The sequence below is a fragment of the Populus alba genome, chromosome 1, assembly GCF_005239225.2.
Source record: "Populus alba chromosome 1, ASM523922v2, whole genome shotgun sequence".
Taxonomy (NCBI): Eukaryota; Viridiplantae; Streptophyta; class Magnoliopsida; order Malpighiales; family Salicaceae; genus Populus; species Populus alba.
Window position 1 is genome coordinate 46,476,685 of NC_133284.1, and position 15,917 is coordinate 46,492,601.

At 31.5% G+C, this 15,917-nt stretch overlaps 1 protein-coding gene across 2 annotated transcripts; it reads right to left on the reverse strand.

Moving 5' to 3' along the window:
• Positions 1–2,204: 2,204 nt before the first annotated feature.
• On the reverse strand, positions 2,205–8,724 carry LOC118058613 (diacylglycerol kinase 1). 2 transcript variants are annotated; one of them, XM_035071337.2, is made up of 13 exons: positions 8,601–8,724; positions 7,876–8,107; positions 7,667–7,789; positions 7,436–7,564; positions 7,084–7,169; positions 6,324–6,447; positions 5,974–6,022; positions 5,624–5,706; positions 4,988–5,055; positions 4,483–4,560; positions 3,229–3,316; positions 2,872–2,988; positions 2,205–2,725 (listed from the first exon to the last, which is right to left on the reverse strand). In XM_035071337.2, exons 1-13 carry the CDS (start codon positions 8,606–8,608, stop codon positions 2,414–2,416), a joined length of 1,497 nt encoding a protein of 498 aa, XP_034927228.1. In that variant the 5' UTR covers positions 8,609–8,724; the 3' UTR covers positions 2,205–2,413. The 2 variants fall into 2 exon arrangements, with proteins under 2 accessions (XP_034927228.1, XP_034927227.1); XM_035071336.2 differs by lacking the exon at positions 8,601–8,724 and adding an exon at positions 8,202–8,472.
• Positions 8,725–15,917: the final 7,193 nt, after the last annotated feature.

Consider the following 15,917-nt stretch of genomic DNA (forward strand, 5'->3'; position numbering starts at 1 on the left):
CCATTCTATTTCTGGCTCATCAAAACCATCTAACTCAATTTATGATTCTTTAAAATGTACAAAAAGTAAAATACCAAATACACAAATTTTATGAAATATAAATCATTACTTATAATTTAATTAATGACTCACAAAACCAAACTACCACGCACAGCTCACACAATTTGTATTTCACACGACACCCACATAGATTGCCACACGACGTTTATTTCTTGTTTTTGTTTTTGAAGTAAATCATGGAAAAAACCATTTGATAAATTATAAAATGTAATTTTCTGTTTATGAGATATAGTATAATTTGCATTTAAAAGGTAGGTTAACTGAGAGCAACTTCAAGTTGTTTTTCTTTTTATACCGTATGTGAATAGTGAATTAATTCATCCTATATTGTTCACGTGAATAATGGATAACGCCTCCACAATTCATGGCCGGTCCGGATTCGGTCCAAACCTAAATGCATAGGATTGAGTTCGACCTAATAAAAGAAAATTTATTTTTTTAATTTTAATTGTGTTTTAGTATTTAATATTATTCAATGATACTACATAAATTAAAAGGAGATCACAAGATGATGTAACATTTGTAGAATTTGACCGTAATTCCAATTTTGTTCCTGATAATATTTTATTTAATTTTGTTGCACGCTAAAACAACCATGAAAACTGTAGTCCTTGTCGGATGAATTTTGTATGTGATGGAAATGTAGATAGTTTAATGAAATAATTAAAAATATTTTATATAAAATATTATTTATTTATGATGTAATAATAGTAGTTAAATCTACAATATTTAAATTAAAAATTATCAATATTAATATATATCTTTTTTAGTAATTTGATAACATCAATTTGAAAAACATTCTTAATTAAACATATTAAATTACTTTTTATTCAACTTTAATTTCAACTATATTTGTAACCAAATATATATAATTATCAAACTAATATCAATCAAAAATAATTTTTATAAAATAATTTTTTTAAATTATAATTATAAAAACTACCATAATACTAAACACATTTTTAAATAATTAAATCCTCATAATATAAGAATAGAAGAACAATACCTACCTCCTTACTTTGTTTTTACTGTGAAAAAACGCTTTAGAAAAAGAAATTTTATCTTGATGATTTAAATATTTTAATGTGTTAATATTAAAAATAAAAAAATATTATTTTAATATATTTTAAAATAAAGTAACAACAACCTCGGTAAAATACATTGATGAGGACGAATAAAAAGTGCAATCCAGCAAAATAAACCGAGTTGTCAAAAGCAACACCAGTAACTCGCTTGAGAGAGAGAAGGACAGGACAGAGGAAAAGGGAAGGAAGAAGGGTGGTTTTGGAAGATAATTTTCAACGATCAATTCTCAAGTAAATAGCATATCTTGAAACGGACCAATTCCAGCGGTTTGGAGTTATGAATAAGTTACCGTTTATTTTTATATTTTAAAAAAAAATTAAAATTTAAATTTTTTTTTTAAATTATTTTAATATACTAATACTAAAAATATATATATTTTTTAAAAATTATTTTATATATTTTTAAATAAAAAATATTTTAAAAAATAATTATAATCTCACCCAATCTATATTAAAAAATAATTAAATTAAATTCTCGAAAAAAAGGGTACATCAAATCTTGCATATATGTAGCGGAATTGTTGGTCGAATAAACATAGAAGGAGCATAAATGCTTTTACTATCTTCGTACCTGTCCACCGTCATGTACTCTTTTTTTTCTTTCAATTCTTCAAGCCATAAAATCACGCATGCTTTGTCAACAGACTGGGAAAAAAAAAAAATCAATCATTATTTCAATTTGTACTAGCTAAGACTGTTTTGTATTCGACAGGTGGGATTGGAACATAGAGATGCTCATGGTCCTGGCTGAAGAATTATCATTACAGATGCTGACAATCATGTACAGAGCCAAAAGTCCACCAGAGCCATATAATATTGTTTTCTGGCTAGCGCAACGGTCGATGCGTCCGTCGATTATTCTTTTCTACACTACGTCATTTAAAACCTTCCTGTATCGGGACCCCACAGCCCAGATGCATAATTTTGTCTGCAAATAGCTCTGATTTCTTCACCTCAACATTTCCAACCTGATCACTCATCGTTGATGTGAACGCAGAATCAGACTTTGCTAATGACAGAGCTACCGTTAAGGATTTTATGGTCATAAAATATCGTGAGTTAGGCTTTCTAAATCTTAGTTGTCCTTTCCAGAAACACAAAGAAAAAATCTCTAGTCATTTGAAAATGGATTTTTACAAGGTCATGGACTGTCGTCGGGAGTCATTTTATCTACGAGCCTAGAAGAAAAACAATTCAGCTGTAGCTGCAGCAAGGGAAGAAATGGTGAGTGACTCGGTTGAAAAAGGGGCAATGAGCGTGTTGATAAATTAACTAAGTTGAGCAATATCAAACCCATCGGGAAGTTTGAACGTGTCTGCAGCTCCAAATTTCCTCCTTTCTTCCCAATCTTCATCGCTGTCATTGCCCTCCTCTTGGTAACAGGTAGGTGAGGATGGGTCACACACGCTCCTGGATCGGCATGATGGAGTGGCGAGCATGGTCACTTGGCCACGGTGAGAGATTTCCACAACAACCTTGTCATCATCAACGGGGAGGGGCTGTTTCCAAGGCTCCCCGTCAATCCTCATGAACGTATGGCCAGCTGCACCCTTACGGAACTCAAAGCGTATTCTATGTGCCTGCACACAAAGAGAGGACTGAAAAATAGAACCCAAACCATAGAAGGAGAGACGGACAAGAGAGTTCAGATGGATTGGAACAACGTGAGATAAAAAGAAAAGTCGGCTAAAACTCATTAATGCAAGAATTCAAACTCTTTTGCTACCTGTGCAAGACGAGTCCCATGTCCATTTGGAGCAAACAGAACAAGCCCATGCCAAGCATTTCTGAAACCGACAACCTCAAAGAATCCATCATCTACATATGGAGGTGTCAAGTCCCTCTACACAAAAATATCCAGAGTTAGCAGCAATTCGTACACGAGAATTACTTTTTTTATATATTTTTACCAAGGGTAGATAAGAATTAAGAAATACTTGGATTAAAACTCAGCATGATCTGGTCATGTATCAGAACAGATACATTCACATGTAAATAAGCATAATACATCTATAAATGGGAATGTGCACACACGCAATGTAGACAGAGGTGCACAAAGAGAGAGAAAGAGATCAGAACTAACATCAAGCAGTTTCTTGTGCCCGGGCTTTCCCCAAGGATTCAATCCACCAGAAAAGCTAGGCAAGTTGAGGCAAACAATGGACCTGACGCTGTATATCAAAGAAAATTATCAGATAAACGAGACTCCAAATTCTGATTGGAATTAAAATAGTTTATCCAGGTTATGTGAAGAATAAGATATTACAGCACAATTAGAAAGGTAATGAAAAAAGAAAAGGCCCCACAAGAACATCCAGGATCTTCAAATATTACTTTCCAGATTCTGATATTCCATTCAGTCTTTTGTTTCATGTTTTGATAGTGCTTGGTCCATCTCAAGAGTCATTTATGTAAGGAACCCAACGTCAAAAGGAGTAGGTTTGAGAAGAGAACATATTATATAAACTATGATTCCACATCTGAAAATATAACATTACAGGCGATCTCAGAAATACTAAAGTTCCAAGCACTTCAATGCAGGTTAGAACAGTTATTGCCAAGAGAGCTCAAAAGCCAGTAGGATTTAATATTAAATTAAATAAGAGACATGGACACATCCAAGAATCGAAAAATGCAGTTAGCTAGAGAAATAAAATTCCAAAATCTTTGAATTCTAACTTCCAGAAAATAATTTAAAATTATCAGATGAAAACCATGATTTTCCCAAATCCCAATTACCATTATGCTCGGTTAGCTATCCCAGAACATTCAAGAGATTAGGGAAAAATTGAAGATCCAATCTTAAAGTTTCAAAGGCAATGATTGAAAATTTTTCATGACGTTTGCTGACTGACCCCAGAAGCTCATGCATGATGTTACATCTCTTTGATAAAGTGTTAAGCTCCAAATGGTTATCCAAAGAATGCAGTCATACAACATTCCCTGGTAACCACAGAGAACCAATCTCAATGGCACAAGAACCATGTATTTCTTCTTTCAAACCATTCAATTAAATCGATGCTACTTAAGTGCTAAATTTAGCAATTCATTATAATTGAGGTAAGTTGAGTAAGTTCAAAAAGAAAACCATTTCACAAAACCTAAATCTGATGAAATCAGCCATATGTAGACTTTCTCCATACTATTTCTTTAAATTGAAAAAGAAAAAAAGAATGAGAATGTAGATGCCAAGTCCCCAAAGTTAAATTAAGAATACTCATATATTGTTCATGATTCATGATTAACTTCATAGGTGGCCGGACTGTACAAGCTAACTGGAATCGTGGATAATGGGCAGAAGGTTGGATTGTAAGAGAAAATGGACATCTTATTTCACCTGCGAGGTATATCGAGGTCCACCCATTGACTTTGTCCTACTTTCATGATCTTAACCCTTGCTAACTGTGCTATGTTCCTGCATTGAAACTAAGTCATTGTTACAAACAGAAACATCAATTTGAAGAACATTTCTCGCCACAGATCTCAAAATGTTATTGCAAACGGAGAAGAACTAAATTGAAGATCAAGCTAAAACTTCAGTATGTAATGACAGGATTCATATAGCCAACCCCAAGTCTTTGACATTAAGCTAAGATATTAAGTTATGTAGGAGGATGATAAGTGTATAATATTACAGCTAAACAATGTGTCCATGGTACTAAATCATCAGAATATAAATCCACCTATTATAGGCATCAAATATCAAATTTCCACTTCAACATCTAGCTAAGAACAATAAGAGTATATTCTTCTTCATAATGTTGCTGATAATATTTACAGGGAAAAAAGTAAAGAAATCTCTACAGTTTTAGGAAAAACTTTCAATCTATCTATATACTCACCGTGAAGAGGGATGAAAAACAGAAGTAAGAAACCATCCCTGAGTGCATCCAAGCTTGAAATAAGTACTCTGACTCAACCAAGAAAAATAAGAGGGATAATAAGTAATTCCATTTTTTCAAGGATTTTAATAATAGAAATATATCAGAGTATGCATTGTAAAAATGAAATTATAACTGTAATATATATGCTTGTGTGTGCTAAATAAGAGGGCATAAATTAGAGATGGAGGAAGAACCCCACTGATATTCACGCTTATTAGTTATTCCGTGTGAGGTATAGACCCATTTAAGGTGCTGCAAGACAGTCTTTCTAGGATGTTTCAGTATCAATCATACACATGGCTGCTTCCTAATGATGAGATGACTTAAATATACTATGAAATTTATGGAAAAGCTCTCATTGTTGAAGTGATCATAAGCAATGCTAGCATTTGTTCTTTACATATTTCATTACTCTGGCATTATCATATTCACGCGAAACCACTAATCACACTCCGTATATAAGGACAACATGGATAAATAATCCAAATTTTGACTAGAACATTGAGGGGAAACCAAAGTAACCATAGCTAAGACCACAATATGTTATTGTCATGCTTGCCAAACAAACAGAATTTGAAACATCCAACATCATACCTGATTAACTAATTGGTTTTTAAATTTTTCTGGGTGTAACTTCCTCTCAGAATGAAAGGCATATGATATTTGAGCATCCATTCCTGAGCAGGACAAAAAAGTTATTTTTAAAAGCAGTCAGCAACGTGAAATGAGTAAAGACCGCCTGCTACAAACAAGAAAAAATGTTCACTTTCACATATTATTTTCTTATGCATTCCTAAATAACTCCACATTCTTTTGCTGTTTGTTTGTATTTTCCAGCCCACACCTCTCCTCAAGACTAAATGAACTTTATCTGCCCCTCACAGACTGATAGAAATAATAAGACACGTGCATGAATGTCTTCAAGACATTCTTAAAGTTCTTACCCATGCTGAAGTAGTTCCAAAATCCCCCTCGAAAAGTATGATAACCATCCTGACAATAGCCCAAAGAAAATTTTCAAATAAGAAAATAATTTCTAATGTGAAGCACAAACACCACGAGAAATCAAGCAATAGTCAGAGATAGATTATATGAGTTCTCAGATTCACATTTCAGAATCCAATTATGTTCTTTCCAGTATGTTTGTGTTGCAATTGTTAGGTGGCACATAAATTCACCATTGATATTAATTTTGGTTTCTACTTAGCCCTCTAGTATCTGGTAACAAGCATCAAGAATAGTTTCCTCCTCATTTTTCACACTCCACACACACAGCATGCAACCAAAAACTTACCATATTCAATGAATCTGAATGAGAGACCCGATGAAATGCATGCAAAGAATGAGGTAGTTCGAGGGGCGCAATAGGATCAAAAGAACCTTCTTTTGGAATCCTCATTCTCATGATAATATGCCAACTGACAAGAAAAAACAGCATTGGTAATACTTACGGGAAAAATTAAAACAAAGAGAACACAAACAGGCATGAATCTCATCTGCAAGTATAAGGAAGCAGAATGGAACTATTTACGAATTCAAGGCCAGGCTAAAAGATCAACAGTACGATCCCACATTTTGAGGTTGTCTGAAGTTGTTCTTAAACTCCCAATGCACAATTCATTTAAGGGACAGGAAGTAGGAAGGCAAACATACGTTAAAAGTATAACACTGATGTTTTTAACCAGCATATCAAATATTTTGCAATATCATTGTTGCTAGAAAAAGGTTATGCATATGTTCAGATAACATTTCCGAACTGAATTAAGCAATTTACTAAAAAGATTTTTAAATGTTCTGGCCAACATACAAATGATTTCTAATTTTTTTCCCTCAAGAATTGGGCTCTCAGTCCTCTCGATTTTCAGGTTTACTCAGCTAGAGTACATGAACCCTAGCAAGACAATGAAAGAAACCAAAAAGGTGTCAATATTCACTCTGTAATAGCACCAGAAACATCTGCAGTTACGGGTTCACTTCCATGTCTGTCTCTGCAATTGTGCTAGTGAATATGTATCGAATGGAAGCCTAAATAAAACATAACAAATGTTGTATACCTGTCAATTTTCATTTCTTTGGCAGTCCTTACTTGTTCCAAGAATGCCTCCACGGATAAGCGGTCTGTGCCAGGGTTTTTCTTCCCCTGAAGAAAAAAAAAACAAAAATAAAAACCACATGATATAAAATTGCAAGTATGCCACTGCTTCGAATGCCGAGCAAAAACATACTACAGAACAGAACTTCTTAAATGCCACCCGACATTCATTCACAGTCAGATTAACATCTTAATTTGCATGAATACAGATTCAGTTCAACATCGGTGACAAATTTATCAGTAGAGATTAAAAAAAAAAGGCGCTATGCTAAACTAGCATTGATACTTTATTCATTAAGATCCATAAATCCTACCCATCCAAATGCAAAAGGGAGGTTGTTTCCAGTCCCCAATGGCACAGTAGCAATCGGAGGAGGTTGCGGTAGTTTAAGATCACTAACTACACCAAGTAACCATCCGGCTGTACCATCCCCACCTGCAACCTAATAGATTATAAGAGTATTCAATCAGACAATTAACTAACAATAAAAACAAAACCAAATTAGTTCACAGCATCACTAATTATCATTAATTAACTAACTCACTATAATTCTCAATCTCTTCTCAATTTCAGCAGCAAATTGATCACCATTACACTTCAATTTGTGCAACCTTGCATAAACTTCATGCAACACCTTATCAGGCTTTTTCTCTCGCAAATCAATAACCTACAACCAAACATACACATTCCTAATTACAGAATTTACAATAAAAAAAAAAAAAACTAACTGAAAAAACACACGATCACAATCACCTGATTTTGATTAAGAAGTGAGCGATAAGTAATTAAAAGTTGACTTCCTAATTGACCTCCACTTTTTGAATTAATAAAGACAATCACAGGACATGAAGGTGCATCGTCCTCATCATCGGAAGCACCAGAACATAAACTAGAATTTGATTCTTCGGGCGCAACAATGTAATCAGGAATATAAAACTCCTTTATTACTTTCGCCAATTTCTCATCTCTCATAGCATACTCCTTACTGCAAATTCCAAAAGAAAAAAAAAAAAACTATCAGAATTAGCTATTCAGTTGTAGTAATTACTAAAATAATATGACAAAAAACAAAATAAAACCTTCTAGAAACAATACGAAAGGAGTTTTTAAGTTCTTTCAAACTTCCAGAACCAGAAGATAACTTGTCACGACGAAATCTTGTTTCCATTTTTTCTCTCATCAAAATGAAAATTTCCTTTTCCTTTTCTCTTTGATTTTCTCGCCAACCAAACAGAAAAAATAAAACACCAAAATAAAATAAATGCTAAAGTGTAAAGTTACAAGGGAGGGGTTATATAGAATCTTGAAAGTAAAAGAGAAGGAGGAGTCGTTAAGGGTCAAACTCAAGAAGATTCTTAAGTTTTTCAAATAATAAAAACGCGCTTCTTTATAGTAAAAAAGAAAATAAAAGTGTGAGAGCAATAAATAAAATAAAACGGAATCATCATAAATGTGTTTGATTGGTTCTGGTACTATACCATTTCATCAGGTGAAAGAAACAACGATGTGTTTTCTTTTCGGTTGCTTCCTTGTTTGTCTTTTTGAGCACGAAAGTGGCGAGGAGGTTCCGCTTTGGGGGAGTTGTTATACTGTGTGGGAGGTTGTAAGGATGTACATCATTACCTTCAGCATTAAGCCTCCCTCGCCTATATGAAAAATATTGATGAAAATTCTGGGACGTAATTTAATTGATTATATTTTAGATTTGTTGTTTTAAAATTATTAATTCATGTTTTATAAATCTTAAAATTACTAAAGATTTATATAATTATTAATTTTATAATTCGTAAAATTAATTAAAGCATATATAAACTAACCTAAATATTTATATTAAAAAAATAATAATTATAAAACCCAATCTATCTAATGAATTGACTTGAACTCGAGTGATCTGAAACCTTAATTGAGTTTCAAGGAAGTAAAATCAACTTATGCATTTAATAGCCACTCAATTGAATGTTATATTTGTGGCGAGTCTCATTAAAAAAATTCGTAAGCTGCCTTATTGATCTTCGTTTGCAAGTAGCAAAGGGGTTACAAAAATCATTTAAAGCCACAATTGATTTTGATTTATTATACGGGAAGGAAGGAAGTGAAGAATTAATTGCTTATACAAATAGTGATTATAATGACCATATAGACAATTAGAAAAACATTTCAGGTTACTTATTTATATTGAACTCAAGAGCAGTGTCTTGGTTTGAAGAAGAAACAACTTGTAGTCTTCATTTTCATTACATTTTGAAAGTAGTTTTTGTGATTGTAATTTTTAAAAAATAAATTTTTAAAAATATAGTTAGTTGTGGTTAGTTGGATTGAATATGTGTTTAGTAAAAATTATAGTTGAAGTTTATGTATAGCAAAAAACATTTATAAAAGATTTGGTGGAAGTGTGGTTATAGTTGTTTTTCAAAGTGTTTTTTATTTGGAAAATGCATCAAAATAATATTTTATTATTATTTAAAAAAATTATTTTTTATATCAGCGCATCAAAATGATCTAAAAAACACAAAAAATATATCAATTTGAAGTAAATAAAAAAATATTTAAATTTTTTTAAAAAACATTTTTAAAATAAAAAAACAAACAGGGTTTTTATGAAATTCAATTAAAAAAACATGTAAGAACTGTTTAACAAAAACAACACTTCAAACTTAATTTGTTTATGGAATTCGCAGTACAAAACACAATTTAATTTATTACCAAACATCTTGTTACATTTGTTTAGCTAAAAAAAAAAAAATCATGAAAAACAAACACAACCGAGTTCATTGCTGCAACTTAATATGTACGTCAATTAAAAGGTCTGGTCAATGCTTAAACATGAAGGTCTGGTCAATGCTTAAACATGATTCCACAATAATCATTTGTGATAACATAACACTAATCAAGCTTCTTAAGAATTTAGTGATGCATGGTTACGACAAACACATTAATGTTTGTTTTATTTTTTTTCATGAGTTCACAAAAGATGAAATTGTAGAGATGGTCCACTATCATACACTGGAGTAAGTTGTTCATACAATGACTAAAGCTCGATGCGATTGCTAAAGCATTTAGTTTAAGAGAGAGGATGTTAAAGTATTTGTTTTTAAGTAGTTTGTTATTTATTTGTTTGTAATCTCTACCGATTAGGAACGTTCTGTTTTGTTTAACATATTATTTAGTCATAAACCACGTTTTTAAAACTGTTATATAGGAGTCATTTTCAATTATTATCTAAAAATATATTTAGAAATTTAATTGTGATTATGTTTTAAAATATTTTTTATTTAAAAATATATTAAAATAATATATATTTTTTTAAAAAATTAGTTTTGGTATCGATTTGAAATATAAAAAAAAATTTAATTAAATTTTTTTTTTAATTATTTTTAAAATACACAAATATGCAGGCCATAGGTTCTTTTATGAACCCGTAAGTTATTTTATTCACGTTTCTTTCTTTTCAGCACACAGGTTTCTTGTCAATGGCAAAAGACAGCTGTACTTTTTCACTGCAGTGGTAGTTGATGATCTGTTGGGTCCATCGTAAATGATTTTAACAAGGGAAATGACGTGGAAGCTTCCTATTTGTCCTTAATTTAATACCCCCTCAGTAAGCTTCTATATTATTTTTCCAAAAGAAACTTTTTTCCGTGGATCGATTTCCTGAATCATACGTGATCATCACAGACGAATAAATAATTTTTTTTATGCTTTCAATTGGTAAACTTCTAGTGGTACAAAAGACAATTAAATAACTTTTTATTTTTTTTGCTTTAAAAGTTTTTTAAAATTTTATTTTTTTTTCATTTAAATTAATAATTTTAGTGCTTTTAGATTTTTTTGTCAAAAATAATTTTTTTTAAAATAAAAAATATTTTTTAATATATTTTTAAGTAAAAAATATTTTTAAAAAATAGTTTTTACTACACTCTCAATCACCTCTATAACTTAGAAAACAAACAATTAAGCATTAAGCCTAACTATATTAAAAAAAAAATCAATTTATAAATGGTTAGGTCAAGAGGTGATACAAACAACAAACTAATTTGGTCTGCAGAATCTGGAGGATTACCATTAATTTAGACCTTGAGCCCATGCTATAGGATTAAATTAAGTCAAGAGTCAAGGAGAATGATTTCTTTCGCTGTGGGCTAAGTGGGTTTTGTGTGGGCTAAAAATAACTAATTATTATGTATGACATGACATTTTTCCCCCCACTAGATTTGTAATTTTCGTTTTTCTTAGAAATTCGACATGGTTAGAAATTTAGCATGACATTTAGCGATTGGTCAATGTTTAGTTTAACTTTTAAACTTTTATGGCTCAAAGATTTTTTAATTAGCCCATTCAAGGAAATAAACTCTTTTAACTTAAAAATAAATAAATTATAATAGACAATTGGTAGCCTAACCCACTACAAAGACTTTAGGTCCAAAACATTTTAAATAAATAAATATAACTGGTCAAATCGTCTGGTATATAATATAAAGATAAAAAAAGAAAGAAAGTGTTCTTTTAACAAATCTTATCTCTAGGTGCTCTATTTCTCTCTCACAGGGCTGTGGTTTGTAATTCTGTAATTGTTTTTATTTGTTCTTTCGTGTTAAGGGAGTAAAGTTATAATACTTAGTGTCATGCATTACATCATGGGTTAATTTTTTATTTTTATAAAAAATATTTTTTAAAAAATATACAATTAAAAGTGTTGGGTCTGATTTCAACGTTGAATTCAAGAGCTTTAAGTCTGACTAACACCAAACCCCACAATAATATTTATAATATAAATAATAATATTTAACTTATCTATCCAAATTCTTATATTTTTTAATCTTTTTTTTTAATTTGGTTTTTTTTCAATAGTAATAATTGTATTTTTTAAATTTTTTTATTAATGATGATGATAACAACAACAACAATAACAACAATAATTTTTAATTTTACCATTCAAATCAAATCTAAAGTTGTTTTTTAATATTGATAATATTTTTTTTCAAATTTACTAATCATTTTATAAATAATATTCATTATAATACAAAATAATATTATATTATAATATTTATAAATTATTTTTTAATGGATTTTATTGTTCAACAATTCTCTTATATAATACAAATATATAAAGTATATGATGTGAATAAAAAAATTATTAAGAGCTCCATCAACTTTAATATGATAATATTAAAAAAAAAAATTTAAAATGTTTTTCAAAGAATTTTTAAAATGTAAAAAAAACATATTTTAATAAAAAAATTCAACATAACCTCAAATGAAAAAAATTATGATCACCCAAATTAAAAAAAAAAAAACTTCTATCAATTTATTTTATCTTTACTGTATGGAAAAAAATTACATGAGAGAAAAGAAAAAAAAAATTAAAAGTATTGGGTCTTGCTAGTGATAGGACCTAACACTAATGAGTTCTTCTCGCAACAGGAGCCAAGGTTACAGCTGGACCCAAAGCTATTTTGGTTCCTTATGGGGGTAGGACTCAACTTAAATAGGTCTTGTTGGGCAAAACACAACTTAATATATTCTCCTTAAGTCTAGCTGAGTAGGCATACCCAATCTCAATATATTTTTTAAAAATAAAAAATATATATATAAAAGCATCAAAAATATTAATTTGAAGTAAAGAAAACAATAAAAAGATTTGAAATTTTTTTAAAGCATTCTTGAAACGCAAAAACAAACATGCTTTAATAAATAAATAAAACCAACCTGAAATGAAAAAAAATTATCATCACCCAATTTTTGTATAATATTAAAAAAGTCACATTAATTTATTTCCTTTTTACGGTATGAAAAAAAAAATCTATAAGAGAAAAGATAAAAAATTTCAAGTGAAAAAAAAAATAAAATTGGAAATATCTTAAAATATTTTTTGAAAATATATATTGAGATATATATATTTTTTAATCTATTTTTTTATATAATCACATCAAAATAATACAAAAAACATCTTAAAGTCCCATTAATTTATTTTATCTTTATTGTATGAAAAATAAATTTAAATAAGATAAAAGAGCAAAAATTCTCAAACCCAATATCCTTAGGTCTGGGTGTGGAGCTCGATCCAATATCATTGGGCATGGTTACATTGCCAGACTCAAGATCGATCGGTCTGGGTGGGCAACCAGACCCAACACCTTTTTGAAGTGTTTTGGATCTGATTAACCAGCTACACCCAATACTATTGGGTTCTATTGCCAAGTAGGACCAACACCAAGCTAGAACTAGTAGTTTTTGACAGAAAAGACAACGCCTCCAAGTGCTTGGATTGTAGACCCGCTTAGTTTGGTTTGCAATCAGGTGCACCTGTATGGTCCTAGTGCCTAGGGCATGACAACCCTATTGCCAGGTGTATGCAGCTCGGGGACTGTAACCCCACCATGCCCCACCAAAACCGGAATTGACCATTTTCTTCCAATTTGCCACACCCTTAGGCGTAAGGGAGCGCTAATAAGTCGCTGCTAGGCAGTGGCAGCATGCAGGTGCAACATGCGTGGGTAGTGTAGATTTCGACAGCGAACATAACGGGTATGTGCAAGCAACAGGTTCATGCTTCTCATCACTCTTGGCTTAGACGATAAAGTGTTTAAGGCTTCTTAGGTTGAATGTGAGGGCTCAAAGCATGAGAAATCAGTTTGGGCAGTTGGTTTGTTGGGTGGCAGACTAAAAAAGTTGCTTATGGGCAATTAGGAGGCAGTTGGCTATCTTCAGAATGTGCTGTCCAGTTTTAGTGGATTTGCCTATGGGCAATTAGGAGGCAGTTGGCTATCTTCAGAATGTGATGTCCAGTTTTAGTGGATTTGTCTAGGGGCAATTTTTTGTTGGTAATTTCCATTGTATATTGATGTATTACATAGGGCCTAAACGTGGGTAGCACGCAGATCAGATTGTGCATAGCACACACACATTGTTGTTGTGTATTCCTTTGTTGACGAATTAATAAAAGGTTGGGTTTATTCCTGTAAATTGCTTATGTTGTGTTTGATCAATTGCTTGTGTTCTTGGTTGCCGAAATTGGTAAGATTTTGTGGGGAAAACCTCTAGGTGGGCAAAACACTTAGACTTTAGGCAAACACGAGTGACTTGAAAGAAAGGTTGAGTCTAGTAACGGGACTAGATTGTCGTGCTGGGATCAAGATTGCGACAAAAATTTTATCCTTGTGACACTATCCATCCCTTCAAAGTCATATGCATCCTAATAAAAAGATAACTCCACAACCCTGAAGTCTTTCCAACTCTCAAAACACTTAGACCTTAGGCAAACACGAGTGACTTGGGAAAAAGGTTGAGTCTAGTAACGAGACTAGATTGCCGTGATGGGATCAAGATTGTGACAAAAATTTTGTCCTTGTGACATTATCCATCCTTTCAAAGCCATATGCATCCCAATAAAAAGATAACTCCACAACCCTGCAATCTTTCCAACCCTCTGTGGCAAGGGCAGTTTTATCATTACACTATTCAAATCCACAGTGCTTTATGCCTAGGTAAACAGTAACAAGGGCACTGATCCCTTTTAGTATATTGTATAATTTTCTTAACAAATACATAACTAAACAAAAATTTCAAGTAATTATAATTGTTGGTGTTTGAAATCTTATATTCCCCACTTTTTTTTGGCATTTGAGATTTTGATGAATTATATAAAATTAAATTCTTTAGGACTTTAATTATTTGAATGTTTAATGATACCATTTAGATATACAGTTATCATGTATTTAATGTATTAGTTTTATTTTGATTTTGATTAATCTACAAGATTAATTATTGAACTAACAGTGATTATATTTTTTAGCTTTTCTCTATCTTGAATTAAGTTCTAAAAGCATATATGCACAAACAAAGAGCTCTAAACTCTTTTTTATTTTTTAAAGAAACCAAATGTCAGTCTCTTAGACAATAATGCATTTGTTGAAGCTACTACTTCAAACATGACAACTCCTTCCTAAAGTCTTAGTGAAATTGTTGAATGCAATTTGACAAAAAAGTTTTATCCAAAAGATTTTAATGAATAAGAGAAACTTCATTCAAGGTTTTAATTGCAACATTACAAGCTTGATTGACCAAAACATCTAACTTTTTAGAAATTGAATATTAATTCTGAGTTGTGTAGATTAATTCGAAAAATCTTAACTCTTCATGGATTTACGACAATTATAAAATGAGTTTTCTCTATAATAAAGTTGGTGAAAACAAGGTTTCGTAACATAATGAAAGATGATTTTCTTGCCAATAATTTTGGTTAGGGGTGAGCAAAAAAACAAAAAAAAACCGATTAAACCGAGAAAACCGGAAAAAAAATAACCGAAAAAACCGAATCTAAAAAAAAAACCGATCAAACCGATTAGAAAAATTAAAAAACAAGCTAATTTGGTTCGGTTTCGGTTTTAAAAAGTTGAAACTGAATAAACCGAACCGGTTCAAGTAAAAAAATTAATAGTACTATAAATACCTACTTTTCAGCTTTCCCCTTCTCCTTTCTAAACCCTAGCCGCCACCCATGTTTCACAATCTTTACCTCTCAACTTAGCCCTCACCCTCATCTTCACTCTCAACCTTTATCGCCCATGTTTCTCAATCTTTATCTCTCAGCACAACCCTCCTTCCATCTTCATCTCTCATCCCTCAACCTTTCTCACAACCCCCCATCACAGCCCCCCATCTTCATCTCTTATCTCTCAACTTTTCTCGCAACCCCCCCTCAACATCTTCATCTCTCATCTCTCTCAACCTTTCTTTAAGGCTTTAAGCATAATCTTTTTGTCCTTTTCTTTAAGCATAATCGACTAAGCTCATGG